Source organism: Oreochromis niloticus, linkage group LG5 (genome assembly GCF_001858045.2).
Source record: "Oreochromis niloticus isolate F11D_XX linkage group LG5, O_niloticus_UMD_NMBU, whole genome shotgun sequence".
Classification (NCBI taxonomy): Eukaryota; Metazoa; Chordata; class Actinopteri; order Cichliformes; family Cichlidae; genus Oreochromis; species Oreochromis niloticus.
In genome coordinates, this window is record NC_031970.2 from 25,070,021 (window position 1) to 25,090,427 (window position 20,407).

Sequence of the window (20,407 nt, forward strand, 5' to 3'; positions counted from 1 at the left end):
GGCTGCAATAAAGGCCTAGGAAAGTATCTCAAGGGAAACATAGCATTTAGTCATGCCCATGAGTTCTGAACTTGAAGAATGAGAAAAAGCATTACTAAAATCCAATTATTAAAATGAACCTCAAATTCAGAATTTTATTAGTTTGTTCACTGAGTCTCTGACTTTTTTGATAATGTATGCAAACTGCTGTATATCAAACTGTCAGTGGAACAATTTTGACTGATTCAAAATCCACTTGGACAGTGTACAGAGTCAAATCTGTAAAGCCCGTGTCACTGTCTAATAACTTATAGACCCAATTGCATGTTTTCAGTGAAAGGAAAAAAAAAAAAAAAAAAAAAAAAAAAAAAAGCACCCCAAAACTGCATACTCACCATTCCATAACAATAAGCAGACACTTTTTGCCCTGATAGAGGTTCTCATAAACATCGATGATACGCACAATGTGGTCACAAGGTGATGCCCTCCAATGAAGCTCCACTTCCCTGCGGGCTTTGGCGCAATCCTGTAGCATCTGAGTAGAACAACAGAGAGAGACATGGAGGTTAATAAAAATCTAAAATGTACAATATAAAAGAAATTAACAGGCTTTAGGAAGAAAATGAAGTCCATGTTATATTAAAATTATCAGGTGTATCTTAAAGTTTGTTTGTTTGTTTTTTTTAATTGGAGTAGAGATTAAAAAGCTTGAATTTGCAGACCAACCAATGCCTCCAATTCACACCAATAACCAACCATTAAGAGTGCAGTGCTGCCATCAGGCGACAAAAATCATGAAGTATGCCATTTTTCATTCATGTGAAAGTGGCACCCTCTGTTGGTTACACCCGGTCAATGCACCATTCAACATTATAAGCCACTGAAACAATATACAGTAAATGCAATGGACTGGAATCTATAACATACCTAGGTGTCTCATTCAGCCAGTCATACACAATCATGCAGTGCCTTTAACTCTACCTAAGCACTTTGCTTAACATTCAAAGACACTCCGATGGATTCATGGAGGGCAGCTCGGGGTTCAGGAAAATGCCCAAGGACAGTTCAACACATGGACAGGAGGAGCTAGGAATCAATCAACTGACCTTGGTAGACGCCATGCTCAGGCACACTCAGCTGGTATGTAATATTCTGTTTATTTTATTATTTATTACTGCTACATTATGATCACATGTAATTAAACTTAAATTTACACATGTAATTAACACTAAGTTAAAGGAAAGGGTCAGGGTGTTATGACCCTGCCCATTGTAAATAACACATTAAAACGCCTACGAGATTGACACAGGAAACCAGCTGACTCTGTTACACTAGTAAAAATAGTTCCTTAGACAAATATGGACCTGAAGGTCTAAAATATAAGCTCCTGCCTTTCTTAAATAGCAAATAAAGGAAAATAGATTAAGTATACCAAGCAGGAAAACATTAACTACACTTTTCATAATGTCTCTAAAGACTTGTTTGTTTTTTAACTCAGTTGCACTGCTGATAGAAGTGTGTGACTACATGTTTTTATTTACAAATTTAATTAAAAGATAATTAATGTAGCCCCACAACCTTAAAATATCTTTGTCAGTCCACGGAAAGAATTCTGCCATGTAGCTTAGCCAATGAGCCGCCGTCTGTTTATTTTGTTGTGTATTACATTCCAACTCTACCCACATACACACACAAACACAATTAGTGGGCTTAGTTCCAGCTGGAATGTCCAGTCTGTTGGCTGAGCATCATTAGATTTACATATCTACATGATAACCTCGTTCCCTTGAAATACCAGGTCACACAAGAAATTAAACAGCGTGTTAAAAAACAGTTTCAGTCATATCATCTACACCCTACCTTTAGAAAGCATTCTGTCCTTATCTTACAATTAAAGTAAATTCTTATCTGCCTTATGTACAAACTTTCTTCAACCTTTAGTCAGACCATCAGTAACATCAATCTAAATAATGTTTTATCTGGACTGGAGTTCAAAAACAGCATTAGCATTAAATGGTGCTAGGTGGTGATTTGTTGAAAAATCTAAGGGTATATTTAAAAACCACAATTTTAAAATGTCAAAATACACCTAACCATGTACAGGCTATTAGACTAATGTCAGTGACAGTGCTGCATCAGATGATCTGGCCTTCATAATTGTCTAACTTAACCCAAACTGAGACGGTTAGGTTGAACTGGACTATGCTGACCACATGAGGGAACCACCTAAAGGAATTTGGAAAGAAATTCCAGGCAACTATCATGAAGCTGGCAATGAGAATGCTAAGTATGCACGAGCTCGTTATCAGTATAAGCGGCAGCTGTGCGAGGAATTGAAAATTCCACTTTTCCACTACACTTTTTGACTTCCTACCCATATCCAAATGCTTTATGTTTTGGTTTTGATGTCACCACTGCTTTCCAGTGGGAAAAGTGGGAAAAACAAAAAAGTCACTGTGTCAAAACCTTTCACTGGAATGTCCCTGCATGGTACAAAACAGATGAATTGTTAAGGTGAGAATCAAATGTCTTAGGGCTCACTGACCATTAAAAAGTGACAGTGTTACCCAGGAGGAGTTAGTATGGCATGATGTATGAGTCCACTTTATCTCAACACTGAACTCACAGCACAGTTCAACCACCCTTTCTAACAGAACAAACAAGGGTGGATCTTACTTCCTTCGTCAAAAAAGGAACAAGTCTATGGATACACAGGCATGAAGGGAACAGAGGCTTCTGTGACATTTAAATCCGCTATAAAATTAACTGATAACAGTTGATATTTTGTGCACATCTTATGAATCAATTAAAAAAAATAAAAGGACTTTGATAATTACAAATCCACAGTGCAGCACGGCACATCATTACATATCCTTCATCCTGACAGCAGGCTGTACAATCTACACATTTGAAATAAAATTAAAAAAAAATGGTAAAAATGGTAAATGGCCTGTATTTATATAGCGCTTTTCTAGTCCCTAAGGACCCCAAAGCGCTTTACATATCCAGTCATCCACCCATTCACACACTGGTGATGGCAAGCTACGTTGTAGCCACAGCCACCCTGGGGCGCACTGACAGAGGCGAGGCTGCCGGACACTGGCGCCACCGGGCCCTCTGACCACCACCAGTAGGCAACGGGTGAAGTGTCTTGCCCAAGGACACAACGACCGAGACTGTCTGAGCCGGGGCTCGAACCTGCAACCTTCCGATTACAAGGCGAACTCCCAACTCTTAAGCCACGATCGCCCCCCAGGCGATCGTGGCTTTTTGTATTAATGAAATACAAAAAATAAAAGCTAGCTCACTGTTGGTTTACTTCACTTGTGAGAGACTATGCATAATAACACGACCGTCACAGGAGGAAGAGATCCACTGTATCAGAATTAGTCAGCAGCCAGTTTCTACCTGGAGTGCGGGAAGGCGGGAACAATAGGTAATGTAAACTACAAACATACCCCAGCTTCTAGATACAAATAAAATGGCACAAACAAACATACACAAAAAACAGCCCAATACCTTAAACACATAAAACAAGTACATATACACATATATGCTCCCAATTTAGTATATAAAATTACTATAGACCATTTTTTACTACATCAGGCATATTTAACAAATTAGTGTTGCTGTCTTTGTGTGTGTCCATGTAGGCATTTGGCTATGTAGAGTGAAGGATTTTGAGTTTGCAACCTTCAAAGGCAGGCTTACAAAAACAGTACATAGCCAGACGGTGATGATGCTATGCGTAGGTCAAATGCTGGTGAAAGCAGAGTTCAGTACAAAGGGGAAGAGGTGCAAAAAAAAGAGATAAAAGATCAAAAAAGCAGCCTAAAACACAGACAGCTGCTGCAGTAGACAGACCAAACCAACTCCCTTAGTTCAGTACATTCTGTGATTCAATTAATTACCGAATACACTGTAATATCTCTCTGGACAGAACAAGTACAATAACAAAGCGTGAGTTACACTGGGAACACTTTGTTAGTGCACCGGCTGTTTTCCATCAGTAAGAGTATGCTAATGGTGTAGCCCTTTAAACACTGTGCAATAGCTATTTACATGAAATGTGTTCATTTTAAACTCTAAAACACTAAATATTTTGAATATCGGTCACAACCTGGGACTCACCCTGTAAGGAGAAACAACAAAACAGTCCAATATTGTGGAAATGTTTTTAAATTTGGTATTATTTATTAATTATTTCTAGATATTAGCCCTCTGGTCTTTTGTGCACCCTCACTAATAATAGTTTACACTAGAAAGCGAGCTACAGTGGCTCAGTTTTTGTGACTGAGAATGACTGAATTATTGTTACACTGACTATTATGCTATTATTATTGTTATCATTATGCTGCCCAATTGTAAAAGCAAAATTTAAATGAAGACTAGTGTGCATGCATGTACTGGAAACGAAACTAAATGTATAAAACACTCACACCACCTCTTTAAGAATATGGGCGCAGATGAACATACTCCCGTCACCTTTCAGCTGATGCATTACTGCAATGCAACCCCCCCCTCCAATCTGCTGGTAGCCCTTTGAGACCGAAGCTTGTGGAGAGAAGGAGGGATATGTGGAAGACAGATGGGCACACAATACACCTCCTTTAGCCGGCACAAAAGCTCCCCTGCCCGGAGCAGGACAGTGGGAGGTGGGATGGGGTTACGCTAAAGGAAGTAACCATCCTCCACCTGCTATTCCTGGGCCAAGGAAAAGCCCAGGGCTGATTAGAGTGAGACCAGAGGGTGGTAGGGTAGTGTAATTCAGTGGAGAGGTGATAGGTTAAGCTAGGCTGAATTAGAAAAAGAAAAAGGGTTAAACAACAGTCTAGCAGTAGACTTGCTTCTGTATGTGACTTTTTCCTTTTGTGGGCTCAGTGAAGCACCAAACATGTTTGTGTGTTAATAGGACATGATCTGATTAAAGACATCTGTTAAGTCTCAAAATACAATCACATCTGTTGTTGGTTGTCCGCACACTTTCATGAAATCATGTTTTGCACATCTACGCAATTAGATTCGTACATCTGTACGTTTACTAACATTTCAATAAGCAGTCTCCAATACTACTGTTTAATGCAGATACAAAGGAGTACAATTTTGCAGTCAGAACAAGTAAAAAGTTCATTTTTCAGCTAAATACAAACAGAATTTTATAGAGTGACTGCATGTCAAGACAAAGCAAAGATCCAAATTCACCCTGCACAGTGCAAATTATACATCCATGGGTGAATACTGTTTGTAGTTGGGTGAAATGTTTGTACATAAAGAGATATACAGAGGTAAGAGTAAGATGGGCTGATTGAGAGAGAAAACAAAGACCTCGAATTCCCGGTGAGCTCTATAGGTCTGTCACTCTGAGCTAGAAAACACATAAAAAAATAATAATGCAGCTTGGTCATGCGTAGCCCTGTGATGGACGGACAATCTGTCCAAGATGTGCTCTGCCTCTGGTCCTGTGACAGCTGGTTAAAGCTAACATTTGCACAGAACATACTGTTTGTCGCAAGTAAACACAGTTTTCAACTGTGGCACTTAAGCTGAGAATTTGTTTAATTTAAAAACAAAATCTATGTTTTGAATGTCTCACCAGTGACCAAACGGCACTGAAGTTCTGTCAATAATGATGACTGTGAACCTATCAGGACAGATAGCTTTCAGCATTTCAATTCATGAAAAAAAAAAAAAAACAAGTGGCTTGCTAAAAGGAGGAAATGAGACAGGACTATGTCTCTATGACAAAAAACACCAATTTGTCTCACTTCCCAATATAGACTGAAAGATGATGGAGCTTTTTCTTTTTTTTTTTTTCTAAATAGAAGCAGCTAAGTTGGGACAGATGGAGACAGTTTGAGGCAGTGGACAGAATTATTATAGAAGTGAAATAGAGACTAATGACATTTAGCAACATTTTGACTCTAACCCTTCCTTTTAGCTAGCCTCAGTACCGCCTCCCTTTGGCCACCCTGTGATTCATTGTGCAAATCCCCACCTGCACTTGTGGCTTTACTATATAAATACAAGCAAACTGGTGTGTTATCAAGTGCTTTCAAATGAGAGCGGGCCAACAATGTGACCAGTGCCCGGTTAGTCACAGGTGTGAGTGTGTGAGAGTGTTTTCAGACAGACAAACTAAGATGTTTAGCGGGACAAGTTACCAGAACAGTTAAGCTATAAGGAAGTTCCACTCTTCTGAATATTAAGGATCCTCAAGAGTTCAGCAGTGTTATTTTGTATCATGATTTTAAGCTGTAAAGTTGCACAACAGCAACTTTTGCTTTTAAATGACCATAACTAGCTTCAAATCTGTGAATTGCTAGTGTTGTGTCACAACTGAAACAAAAGCAACAGATTTATGTGATATGTTGCATGAATGAACTCTGAGCAAGAAAAACCACTCACTTCCCGTTACTGTTAACACCATTCAGCACTATTTAACCGTGCTATTTCCATATTAGGAACTGATCATAAGACCCGAGGAGAAAAAAATACACGAAGCAGGAACAAAACAAAAAAAAAAAAACTGAGGATGAATACATAAAATATACCTAATTAAGTTACATGAAGATCCCTAGGGGAAATTATTTCCCCTAGGGATCAATAAAGTATTCTGATTCTGATTCAGATTAACTTGCAAGTACACAGAAACGGGCTAATTTAGTTTCACAAAGTACTGCATCAACTTGGAAATTACTCTGTCACATCTACAGTTGCCTACCCTACATCTGGGACCATCTTTCACAACCACAATACCACATCCTTCCAAAAGCACTTCCCTCCACAGAAAGAGATGCAAGAAAAAGACATGGTCAGTATGTGTGGGTGGCTAAAGTTGAATCTTAGTTATTTATTCACAGGGACCACATTCACAAAGAAGAGATGCACCATACCTCATTTATCTACTAGTCAAGCAACATCTACATGTTTGGGTGGTTACTACACTTGATCACAGACAACGTAAGTGATTAAATCATATTAGGCCAAAGAAGCTTAAATCCCCTGAGATGTTTATGAGGCTTGAGCTAATCTCTTTGTTTGTGGCAAATGTCAAACACATTTTTGGGAGGTAAATATGCCACCACATTGACAGCAATAAAGATTTAAATAATGCTATGATACAGATCCCACTTGTCACTGAGCCTGTGACCTTCAGACTAAGAAAACAAGCAGAAAGAGTAGACAATAGTCTTTTTTTAAATGACAATAAGTAGTGAGAAAAAAAAAACCCAACAGGTTTTGTTTCAGCGTCATACCGATGATCTGCGTCACTGTAGCTACTGACTAAGTAATAAGTAAACAGTCGACTCTCTGCCCACAGATAAAAAGGTACATATACACACCGAGAGTTATAACATCAAGTCAGTTCATTTTCTTCTTGCTGTTCAGACATCCCCCTTTTCCTTTCACTCTTTAAAAATGAAAAACATGACTATTTTTCAGTTTGAAAATACATTCAAATCAGAGTTTCAGTAGATTAACGGGCCTGTAAGCGAAATTATTTATTCTAAGAGTGAAAAATATTTTTAGCCAGAAGTTTGGTACATCTGGTATCTGATGGCAAAATAAAAAGAATACCTTTAGAGATTTAAGGATTAAATTATTGAGTAATACATTCTGTTTAACTCACTTTACACAGCAAATCAGTGATGACTAAATGTATGCTGAAAGCAGGGGGATTTCAATCTTGCTTAAGCAGGTAATCAGATGCATAATGGAAACACGAGTAGCTCCTCATCTAGCAATGAAAAGAGAGAGAGAGGAGATGGCAAACTCATAGGGGAAAATCATAAGGGTAGAGAAATAACTCAAAGGAGACCAAAGGAGAACCTCTTCCTTCCTCCTCGTCCCTCCTTTTCCTGCCATGTCATGATTAACGCGTGAGCAGTTTTTCCTCCATCAGTGTTAATACTTAATCAGACAACTTACCAGCCTAAAGTCACAAGAATTTATAATGTTAGACTTTTTATTAGCCGTTTCAAAAGACACTACTTTTAAAGCGCCATTTAGACAGGTTTCCTCTGCTCTGTAGTCCAAGTGAAATTGTGGAAATGCAAACCACAAAAACACACATTTAAACTGCCTAAGATTACCCCTTCCTCTTTTCTTCAACAAACCTTGACAGGTGTTTACTTCACTTGAATAAGTCAAGCTTTTTTTTTTTTTCTTTTTACCCCAGAAGGGACAACTGTTGGAACAACTCTGAAAATGTGACCAGAGGATTTAGTTTCTCTGTCTACAGCCATTTTCACACAACGTCAGGAGAATCAGTTTGGGAAATTGCTCAAAGTTTCGTTTTCTGATGCATAAAGAGGAAGTTTGCCTCTCACTACGAGAAATATTGCAATATACACAATGTCCAAGTGACAGTTACCTGCACTACTCACACATGGCCACATCACGCTGACTTCATACTAGGAGCTGACAATTTAGAGAAAGAAAGCATTGATAAAATTCAGTTCATGTGGAAAGTGCTTAAACACCTTAATAATGCACAGTACAGGAGGTTCCTTTCCAGATACGAACAAACTTCAGAGGGATATCTTCTTTTGAGAACATACTGTTAATTTCACATTTGTGCATTTGTGGGTCAACATCATGCGAACATCCTAGTCTAGTGAAAATACTTGATTACAGCAAGATGCCTGCTTTCTTCCAAAACAGAATATATAGTTATAATAATTTAAGCTAGACCCACACAGAATTATAAAAGCCATTGGTGATGTATTTATTCCAAATATCGCTACAGTTTCCAAAATATCTCTGCTCATTCTAAGCCCATATTGTCTAGAAGGCCTAAAGCCCTCTCAGCCTTGTTCTGCATTCCCTTTTATGGTTTTGTTAGTTTGTTAATGTTCATCTAACATCATTTATTTGTCTTTATTTAAATAATATACAAACTGCAGCCAACTACAATCACATAACGCTAAAGTATGTCACTAAAATAACCCTTCTGTCAACCAAACAGGCTTCACTGTAAACTTCACTTCCAGCTGGAACACAGTTCAGTCATAATGTATAACAAGCCTATATAAACAAGCACAATCCTCAGTGATCTAAAAAATAAATGTACCCGCCCAGATCGTGCAAGTTTAAACCTCTAAAGTGCCTGCTGTACTCAGCCTCCTTAGTTACTGTGAAGACACCACTGAAATTGCACAGCAAGGAGTCCTGACACTGAAGTCACACACACAGTGTGCTCAAATGGGAACTGCATTATTTTGCATTTTCTACCACACATTAGGGGGAGAAAGAGAAAAAATATGATAGCAGTAAAACTGCGAAACCGTGTAGCATTCTGGCATCGAGCAAGTCTTTGAACTAATGAATGCCTTATCCCATTAGGACTGTACGGAGGCGTTTCATTTTCTAAAATGTGTCATGTAACAACTGCACAGATAAAAACCTGTTGTGTTTCGATTAAAATGTGGCCTTGAATTTGAGTGCTTCCAATGCCCTGCTTGCTTGTCAGCATAAAAATGCAGGCATTGTAAGACAACACCAGCAGTGCTTCACACCTTGTGAGGGTTAACCTGTGTTAGGACACATTAAAGGGAAACCAAATTGTGCCCATTTTTTGGTACACAGATGCATCCATTAGGTATTTGCCTATGGAGAGGGATTGTGAATGTATACAAACATGTTTGGCTGTGCATAGCCAATACCAATTGGCTAAAAAGTGGGCCAAAATTTGGAAGAGTGCAACAGGCTTCTCCCATTCCAGTGACCTCCAGAACGGAGCCTGTTGCTTCCATCAACAAACAAAATTGCAATTTGATAAGCATAGACAGGGACTGCAGTGGACACAATTCATAGTTTTTAAACACTTGTTTTCACTTCTTCTCTTTTTATGTTATAATTCGCCCTTTTCAACACCACAAGCACAAGTAGCCTGCGGACCCGGTTGTACCACATATTTTGAACACTGCCTTCATGAGACGCTCAAACAAGGACACACAACACTGTCTCCCACAAAAGTCAAGAAGTCAAAGCTAGTGTTTCTGTGTGACAAACTATATTAAGCATAATACATCAGAAGGTTGCAACGAATTATTTCAGGGACTCCGCTTCTTTACCACAGTCTGTCTTGCAAACACAGATGAATAATCATGAATTATTCATCTGTTACTACCATAAAACCTGGTTCCAGAAAACATTTTACAAGTTGACTCCACTGTGGGAGATGTCAGCAGAGTCCTGAGAGTGGAGGTGGTGGTTAGGGCTAGGGCTGGGTATTGTCACTGATTTCCATAATCAATTTGACTCCGATTCACAGTGTCCCGATTCAATTCGATTAGATTCAATTTTGACTCAGTCAGAAATATTATAGTTATGATAATTTATCAGCACATATCCACATTTTTATATCTATGTATAAAAAAACAAAGCTGACACTTGTGAGACTTCATCAGAGGTGTAAGCATCACAGCAGATGCAAAGATTCAAAGTAACTGACGATTAAACAGAAAAACATTAAGGAGATTTTCCTGGCCCGGCTTTTTATAGCAGATGACCGCCTTAAAAATATCCTGCAGTAGATCAAAAATGTAAGAAAAATATGAATCAACATATGAACATTACCTGATACTGCTGAAGTGAAGCAGAGCAAAGTTACAGAGGTTTTATTAGAGGCGCTATGAGTTTTGCAATTTGGCATCATTTTTAATTTTTAATCATTTGTGAAAAAAGAAAAGAAAAAAAAAAAAAACAGCAGCCCACAGCACTGTACACAACGGTAGACTGGTGCGTAATAACCAAGCGAATAATGCAGAAAACAGAGATTTGAGATGGGAAACTGAAGTACACAGTGAGAGCGAGAGCTGTGCAGGAAGTGTGATTTTATCGTGCTAGAAGCAGAAAGGAAAAGTAAGAGGGAATTAATGACAATGTTTATCAAACATGAAACATAGTTTTGATCTTCTTTTGCTGCTGGTTCAGTGAATTTTGGTCAGAGAGTGACAAAACCTGCAGCTTCAGAATCTGTGACATGTTGGCTCTCGTTTGCCGTTTTAGCTGTTTGGCAGTTGTTGAAATAGGTTTGGTGAGCTTTAACCTGAGATTCAGGATGTAATCAATCGATATTGCTTTATTCAATCTAAAATCGATTTGAATCGGAAATTTGATTTTTTAAACCAACCCCTAGTTGGGGCTCAGATGAAAGAAATGATGATGGAAGAAATAAATAGTAGCTTTTTACAATATTACTGTTTGAGTCTATGAAATCAGACAGGCAGCTAACAAAGCCATCTGTCTAGATGCTAAAACATAAGAATATTTATGTGGAAGCGTATGTATGTTGTCATTCAAACAGTGCACAAAGTTCAGGTAAAATCTTCACCAACTTTCCTGTAACTGTGATACATAAACAGCAATCCCCCCCAACTTCTGTCTCCGGTTAGGAGAGAGAACAAAAGTGTTCTGTCCAAACGTTATCTTTCATCACTGTAATTTGTTCTTCCATTTTAGGAGCTTCTTTGCAACAACATGTCTTCTAATCTAATTTTTCAATTGCATTTTATCAGTGAGGTCTTAACAACAGTTTTGACTTTGTACTATCAACAATATAATATTAATTGAACCCTCTGTCACTGTCGGCAGCTATTTCTGGCAAATATTTTTAAATATACATGTTCATATCGGGGGAAGGACTGCTTTGCTGATGGAAATTCGGGGTTGGCAACACGACCAAAAACGGAAAATCTACATGGCACCCCATATCTTAGGTTATGGGCCGCAAAGTGCAGCCAGTTGTAATGTGCCTTGGCAGAGATTGCGCAAGTCTCTGAAACTAATACATATTCCCCCATTTCATGTTTTGATGGTGGTCTATAGTACTGTTGAATATGCAACTCCAAAAACTCCAATAGGACTTCAGTGGGTTGAGATCTAGTGTCTGACAATGTCATTTTCATCAACCACTCAGTGACCCCCCCACCTTGTCCACTGTCATCCTAGGAGGGACTCAAGGGTTCAGATTTTATAACTTCAGTCATTTTAGTGAACCTAATGTGTGCAGTTAAAAGATTTGTTGTGTTGTGATTAAAATGATAAAAATGATCCACTGTTGACAGCCACTCGAGTCTGACGATAACAAACACTAAAAAAAAAAAAAAACCCCATATTGGCCCCTAAAAAGTTGATTGCATTAGCAGATGCAATACGACATAGGCGCTGCGGATGTGCATGGACAATGGGGTAGTGGTAGATGCAAAAGACAGGGTTTATTATTGCCCGGTAATAAACACACCCATACCACACCATAATTACTAAGGGCAAACCCCTCCCACGTGAACCAGTCTAAAATTAAATGACCCTAACACCCACCTTCAAACCAAAAAACAAAACTGTTGCTCCACATGATTACACTCAGACATCAACAACCTTTACAGCTGGCATATCAAATGAGATGTGATAATACTGCGTGGCATAAAATATTCTCAATGTAGCGGCAGTAAAGACAATAAGAGATACAAAACACCTAAAAAGAAAAAGCATTAAACCACCATATCCAACAGAAGAAAAAAAGACATCTAAATATTCAGCTTGTACACTGTAACAAAAAAGAAAACGCCAAACTGCAGCATCTTTGTCATACAAGCAATCACGTGACCCAACCTCCCTTTTTTCCCCAGTATCTGATGAAAGGCAATAGGTCAAAGCATTAGTGCAATTTGTTTGTTTGCTCAGTCGGCCAGAATAAATTGGTGAAACTAAGACTTTCATTACGTTTTGTTTAAGGTCCATGTTTTTCATTTGGGCATTTACAGCACTAGAAACACAAAGCAAAGAACACAGTAACAAAATAGCAAAGTTTCCCAGCACCTAGACCAGAATAAAGAACACTCAGGAGTGAAGGAACCAGGCAAAGTAAATTGTAGCACATGCAGGTAGGAGGAAAAAAAATATTCATCTTGGTGTCTTATGTGTATCAACTTTACTTAGTTCAGACTTGTATATTTAGTTGGAGAGATGCCACAAAACAGTGTTTGCTCAGTGTGATTCATTTTTAGTATTGTTAAGTTTTCAGTTATGCCAGTAAATGCTTTGGCTTATTTATGGTACTATTAAAAAAAAAAAAAAAACCTGCTGCACTGGGTGTTTGCAACTAGCTTCATAAATGTCACAACACCACCAGAAAATGACACAGATTCAGACTTTCACACAACTCTCAACACAGGAATGCTTGGAGATTCAAAATAATTATATTAATGTGCAATAATGCCAACTACTCGGCTTCACCAAGTGACCAGAGTCAGGAGATGCAGCAGCAGTTGCTTTATTTATTATAGCTCATATTAGATTTAGGCTCAGGACCATAGTCACAATTTGAGAATTACAATTTTAGTGTTTTTTGTAGTGTGATGGAAACAATATTCTTATTCTTATTATATTAACTTATTCTTATATTGTTCTAGGTGAAACACAGCTCTGGAACCTGTCTTTGGGAGCTCAGGGTGCCATGGACCATCCCTCATGGAGTGTCCTGAATGCCCTGCCCCACAGAGAAACTTAGATGAAACGCTAGTGTTAAGCAAAGCCATTAGAATTTCTAATTTCGAGTTATATAAACTGATACCTACTTCTAAACCCAACCTAGCAGTTAATTTTCTGCAAGGCAGACAGTGTTCAGGAGTTTGCCTGCAGCTCTGGATCAGTTTAAGTACCAGACTACTGACAACCTGGGCTGCTGTGTGAAAAAATGAATATTTTGCATGAACCATATTCTACACTTTGTGAATAAACAGATTGGCTAGTCATTAATGCATGCAATTTAACAGGTATCTGTCACTTTGGCTAAACAAAGTTGGTAAAAAACAAACAAACAAACAAACAAGAAAAGAAAAAACTACTAGGCAGCAGAAGAAAGCTCCTTTGCAATCTAATGGGGTGTTCCAGTGTTAGAGACTATGAATAGTCTGTAGTTGCTTAATGGATTGGTTCAGGAGTTTATTGCTCAGGGGTGAGACCATTTCTCAGTTAAGCGGTGTGGCCAGACCAGTCTAAGACCCTTACAGTTGCAAAGAAAATTTCCCAAAACAGCATTTAATAAAGATTTGATAAAATTGCTGGTAAATACCTCTGCTAGTTTGGTATTTGGTATTCTAATGTCAGAATTAAGGATGTCAGAATTAGTTGAACCACATCTTTATTGACATATAGTGATGTGTCAAAACATACCATTAAGGATACAGGAGAGGTATTTAGATATTGTCTCTAAGGGGCAAGGACCTAATGTAAAAAAAAAAAAAAAAAAAGCAGTTAGAGGATCAAAGATGTTATGACCCCACTGGCCACTAACCTGGGCTGTAGCTCTGACAGACAGATGCAACCCCCATTCTGTCTGTTAATTTTTCTTTGAAGGGAAGTTGCAAACAAGCAAGGGGTAAAGTAAACAGATGACAGCCGGCTAGCATGGCTGTCACCCAAAAAAAAGAAGAAGTGGCCGTTTGTCAGGGTGTGAATGCTAGCATGGAAGAAGGCCACTGCTGCTAGCATTGCTAAGTTTGGTTCGCCAAATTCTGCTAACCCTGATATTGTTTTTTGTGTAGCCTTTTCCTTTGTTGCTGGGTTTCAAAAAGATTGTGGTTTTGAAGGAGCTGCTCTCATGATTCACTGAGTGACAACAATAACTGGCCAATCAGTGGCATGGAGTCTGTTGACATCACATTTTTGAATTAATTCAGATCACTTGGAACCTAGGCCAAGTGGGTACCTGGTGCCAGGTACTACCACATAATGGAAAACCCTGCAAAACGGAGTTGAGTCCAGCCAAGCAGGTAGTAGGTACTAGTGGAAAAGGTCTATTAGTCGCCAGGAACATCTCTAGTTTTGGTACTGAGTAAATTAAGAAAATAGATTTATTATTACAACATTAAAATTATTTAACAATGATGTAAACAAAATGATTTCATTACCAATTGTAAGTCTCCCTCTCACCGCCTGCCATTTATCCCTCTCTAGTGCACTGATCTTATAAGGCAGATGTGCAAAGTATTTTTCAGTTTTGGATCATTTAAATTGACACTGGAAATGGATTTAATTATATTCATATTCTAAGATGAATATAATTAACCTAATCAAAGTATGACGGTTTTGTTACTACTTTTCTCAAAATGTTACACTAAAATGAATTGCTGACTTCTGAAACAGAATCTAGCTAACACTAGTTAGTTACCAGCTGCAGTTCATATATCTTTTCTGTACTTCTTTTGAGAAAGAATTTAGATATTTTTGGTCTGAAACTGATGGAAAATTGACAGCATTTGCAACTGAATTTACCCTCCAGGACCCCACTCATGCCACATTCAGTCAAACCTAATAAGACTAAGATTTAATAAAAGAATGACCCAATATATTATATCATACTTGGAAAAAACTTCTCTACTCCCTCAGCCTTAAGCGCTCAAAAATCCTGGAAAAAAATTAAGTACAGAATTTCAGCCCACTTCTGTGTAATCTGAGGACCTTTAACTTGGAAAATTTTTCACAGTGTGAACGCAAAACTGATTTTTGAAGGGCATGAATTACTGATCAACTGCAACAATAATCATGGGAAGTTGCAACCTTGTGCCAACTTGCTTTCACCTTTGCACTTCTATTGGATATTAAATACTGCTTTACTAGAAATGTTTTACACTGCACTGTGAACTGAGCCCACTTCCACTTTAAAAATGACAACTATATTCACATAAAAGGCAGCTATAGTTTTACATGCAGCGCTATCAATGTATAATGCCCCTGCTCACACAAGACAGCTGAGAAGACAATTGAGAAGGCCTGAAAGTTCAACATGACTTTCTAAGTTTATACTTGTTACAAGTGTTTTAACAACAAACAAAAACATGGCTCACTGATGGTTGCGTGGGAGCTTGTGTGGAATTTGCTGTTTGAAACATACACACAGAGAAAGAGAGAAAGCGGTCACCTGTTTTTTCAGGTTTTAGATTTGTATTTTTCATCTTGTCTTTCCCTGACTCATTCACTTGTGGAGGACTGTGCAACAGTTATGCATGCTGAGAATCTTAAGATTATACTCCCTATCATGATGATGGAAAAAAAGCCTTCTGTGATATTTGGCCTCACTGGATAACATTTCAGTCACTTGTGTGTGTGTGTATAGCTGTTGTGACGTTTGTCCTTTATCAATGATTGACCAATACAGAAAATGATCTCTTAAGAGGTAGATCCTGATACTGCAGTGTCACTTTACAGCCACAACCCTAACAACCCCTACCCCCCACTCATACACACTTTTTTTTTTTAAAGCTATGTATGACATTCTACCTTGTTACTACTTAAGTGGTGGAAGTGGGTGACACGTAAAACAATAACAATGTGAAATCCAAAAAAAACCACAATTGAGAAACAGCTTTAACATCACACAGCAGCCTCCAGTCACAAGAAGCAGCACTGCACACTTGAACTGGCGAGATACCTGTTGTGTATCAATTCACTATTTGCTTGTGCACCACCTTAGTGCGATGAAGTTACATGTTCTAATAATAGGAGTTAAAAGGCACTTGTTGGACAACATCGGGCTATATTTTAGGGTAAGAAATTATTGACAAAGGTGATCAAATATTTAATTCGTGGATTAACTTTTACCAACATTACCACATTAATGAAGAGAAAGACAAAAAAATTAGAAATTTGGTTCCTGTAAAATGTAAGCAAACTAAAAGTCGAATTTCCTAAAAGTTTGAGGTCCTGATAGGTTTTATCCAAACAGCAGGCTAAATGTAATACTTTGCAGGAGAACAAACAAGGAGAAATATGTCTAAATAATAAGTCTAAAAACGACACTGTGGGACAAAAATGAACTGCTCAACGTGTGATTGGTTCTGCTTTCCAATTAGAGCGTCCAGATATGTAGAATTGAACTTTAAAAGTCTTAATTGCAAAATAGTGACCACTGCATGAACTCATAGCTGGACAAAAGATGGACTACTGTACAAAATTGCGTTGCTTCATTACAGATATGACCTACCTTTAGGGCATACTTGTCGCCAGTGCTCTTCTGTACTATTTCGAGCACTTTTCCATTGATTCCCAACCCCAACACCTGGCTGGTCACCTTGTATTCGTCAGTGATTGCGTTCTTCCTGATCTGTAAGGTGGGTCTGGGCTGGAAGGAGTGGAACTGACCCGAAGGGTTCTGCTGCCCGGCTGGGTTCTGCTGCCCCGCCGGGTTGGGAAACAGTGGCTGGTTCTGTGAGTTTGATAGCATGTTCATAGTCTTAGGCTGAGAGGTAAGCAGCCTCCCCTCAACAATACTGTTCTTAATACAGAGACCGAGTCTTCCTGAGTTAGCTGGCCTCTGACAAACTGCTCAGCGCGTCGCGTCCAGGCCCGAGGAAAATCTGGCAGTAGTTCTAACGATACAGGTTCACAAAGTCACTCGGTTAGCCGGTAAAATGCCAAGTTAGCTAGCTATTAGCATCCTAGCTCGAGTCTTTTCTGTGATTCTCGGCTAACAACTCAGCTATCGGTTAGCTTATCCATCTCCGGTGGTGTCCGCCGTCCACCGGTTTCCTCAAAGAACCCTTCAGGAACTTTTCTAAAACATCCTCTAAGGCGGCAACAGCGGTAGGGTTTGTTTTTTTTCACTCGATACCGTGAAACCCCTCGAGGGAAGTAAAAACAAAAACAACAGAAACACTTAACGAAAGACAGGCAACACAGGGGGAAAAAACTCCGATAGCAATAGCACGACAAACACACTTCACTTTCCAACGGACAGACACCCAGCAGGTTTAGCTTCTGACGTCATATGGCCGGGGCTTTTTTTCGGCGCTTAAAGGAGAAGTGCACCAGAGGAAACGGCTGGATTCATTCAACAGACTGGAGCGTCGGCCAGGAGAGGGCACACGCACAGGCGTTTACAAGAACAGAGACTTACTTTGCCAAAAGATAATCAAAGAGTAATCTGCATTTTTATTGTGTGTTTCCTATATGACAGTATGAAGCGCTACGCGGGTTTTAATTGCCAGTCTTTGAGGCAAGAGATCCCCCTCCAGAGTTTATTAGCAGTCTAACAGGGACAGGGACAGGGACGAAAATAGACACTAATCTCTGACCAGAAGGACCAAAGTGCTATAGGTGACCTCAGTGCTAGGGCTTGTGTGCCTTTAATTCTGCTGTTCCTACTTACACATTGATTTGTTTTGGGAAAGGCGCGATATTGGTAAATTAGAACCCAAATCTGCATGAAAGTATTGAAAATACAAGTTACAGAGCAACCAGGATTGTACACACATCACTATCTTGCTTTGTCTTTTTCCTGGATGTATGCAAATGTCAAAGGGCAGCAGTATATAAAATGTTTTGTATGCAACTACTAATATTGTGATTGTCAAACAATGAAACCTTACTATTTGCCTAAAAGCAGCACTGAATGCTAGCGAGAGCCCATGCAATCAATCACTTTAATCATTTTTACATTCTAATTATTAAATGAAAACTTCCTTGAGGTTATACAATTTCCAGTTTCAACCCAAAACACAGATATAACAGGGTGTTTTGGTCCGTAAGTTTTTCATTAAACTCTGGTACCTTTACAGCACGTAGCTAGTCTCTGACAGCCTAAATCATTGCAACATTGTTGTATTTCAGAGGACTGATGGATACATTGTGTTGCTAATCTGCAAGGGAATAAGACAACACAATAACTGTGGAAAAGAAGTGATTACAAAAAATATTAGGATAAGGGAAGACTTGTGGTAACCAGCATGACTGAGGAGGAAACTGAACAGATGGGCCTCTGCAGGTCAGTCTATGTAGGTTCTCAGTCGTCCATGTCAAGGTAGTCTTAAGAGCTTTAAAAAAAGGAAGCTGGACTTCTTTAAGCTAGTGGAGACATCATCCAAGAGGCTGGAGAGACCCATGTCTTGAAACCCTAGTACACTTGACCCAAGCTGCACATCAGCATTTAAAGGATAAAGGTCACTTTTTGAGGATGATAATGTCCACATTTTAGACCAAGAAGACAGATGATTTGAAAGAGGAGTACAGGAGGTCATCTATGTCCACTGTGAGCAGCCATCGGTGAACAGGAGTGGTAGCTTACAACACCAGCTATCAGCCACCTACAATGCAGTCTTGATATCCCCTCCCTGGCTCTTTAACCCTCCCTCACACCTTGCCTCAGGTGACCTCAATAGGGTGGGGTAAGGTCTCACAGTGTTTTAACCCTTAACCCCCATTGATGGTATTGACCTGTGCATTTTTTTCACACCTTGGCTCATGTGATAATCCTCAGGATTACTTCCAAAGGAGAAAAATCCCACTAGGCACTAGGGGATAAATACCTGGGTTTCTCCATCCTTTATTTTCAGAACTGAAGACACCTCTTACATGAGGTGGTGACACGTTTTCAGAAACCTAAGGAAGTCCACTTTCCATCTTTCCCAGACTTTGGGATGTATTCTTCACATGTCCTTGAATCTAGAATAGAGGTTGGTGAGCTACTTTTAAAGCGTCACCCTCCTCTACAGTTCTGAAACAAGCGGAAGTTTGTTGAGGATATTCCACGCTCACATTCAGCTGTTCTGGTGAGTTCACTGATGCACCTCTGCACCGGGAGGAAAGGTCTCCTGTTTGGCCTCTGAAATATTAAAAAGATAAAGTGTATGAGTGCAAGCAGTTTTGTTGTTGTTGTTGTTGTTGTTGTTTTTCTTTCTGGGGGAGATTGGGGGGGGTTCCCAAAGGAACAGCAAAGTGACTTATTGGTTCCCTATTCAAGTTAATATGGTGTGGTGCTGGCCTTGGCCTAATAACAGCGAGCCTGCAATTAAAACAAACAAAAACATGCACAAATAGATGAGTGCAATATTTCCCTTTATTTTTCTGCCACTTTAATTTCTTACTACAGAGTCAAGCACGTGGTCCGGAACTAATGGCGGTAGATAAGCTATAAATTGAATGCAGCGCCTCTTTTTTACCAGAAGATGGCAGACAAGTCTTAACGAAACGCTTTCCTCAAAGCATATTATATCGTGCTTTTAATCTCACCGGAGAAGAATATTAAGTGTACATTGTACAATATGGATAACATTAACATTAATTTATTTATTTAAACTTTTTTTAAAATGTTAACAGTGATCTAAGGAGCTTGCAAAGCTTTTTCCCTTGAAATGCTTTGGTATGTAGGATACTAATATAGTTGTGTTTAGATTTGGCTAAACGGTGATTAGCCAAATCTAAAAACAATCTGAAAAATCTGTTTGGAACACGATCTTCCAACAATGTATATGCTTTGGTTTCCTGTTGTGCAAAGTATTGTTTATTTCAATCATGCTGCACCTCCTCTGAAGATTTCAACTTAAAAAGTACCTTTTAATAAAAATTAGAATGTTAATAGAACACAATCATTATTGCAGTATTCATATGTAGTATAAAAAACTTCATGCGGTCATTCTCATTGTGCTTC

At 38.9% G+C, this 20,407-nt stretch overlaps 1 protein-coding gene across 1 annotated transcript in view; it reads right to left on the bottom strand.

Moving 5' to 3' along the window:
- The window catches only part of mapkapk2a (MAPK activated protein kinase 2a), a 28,956-nt gene extending 11,198 nt beyond the window's left edge, over positions 1–17,758 (bottom strand). Inside the window, exons 1-2 of the mRNA XM_003441367.5 lie at positions 16,967–17,758; positions 375–514 (exon numbers count right to left, since the gene is read on the bottom strand). Coding sequence (XP_003441415.2) covers positions 375–514; positions 16,967–17,212 — 386 coding nt within the window. The 5' untranslated portion in view covers positions 17,213–17,758. The remainder of the gene's footprint in view (positions 1–374; positions 515–16,966) is intronic.
- Positions 17,759–20,407: the final 2,649 nt, after the last annotated feature.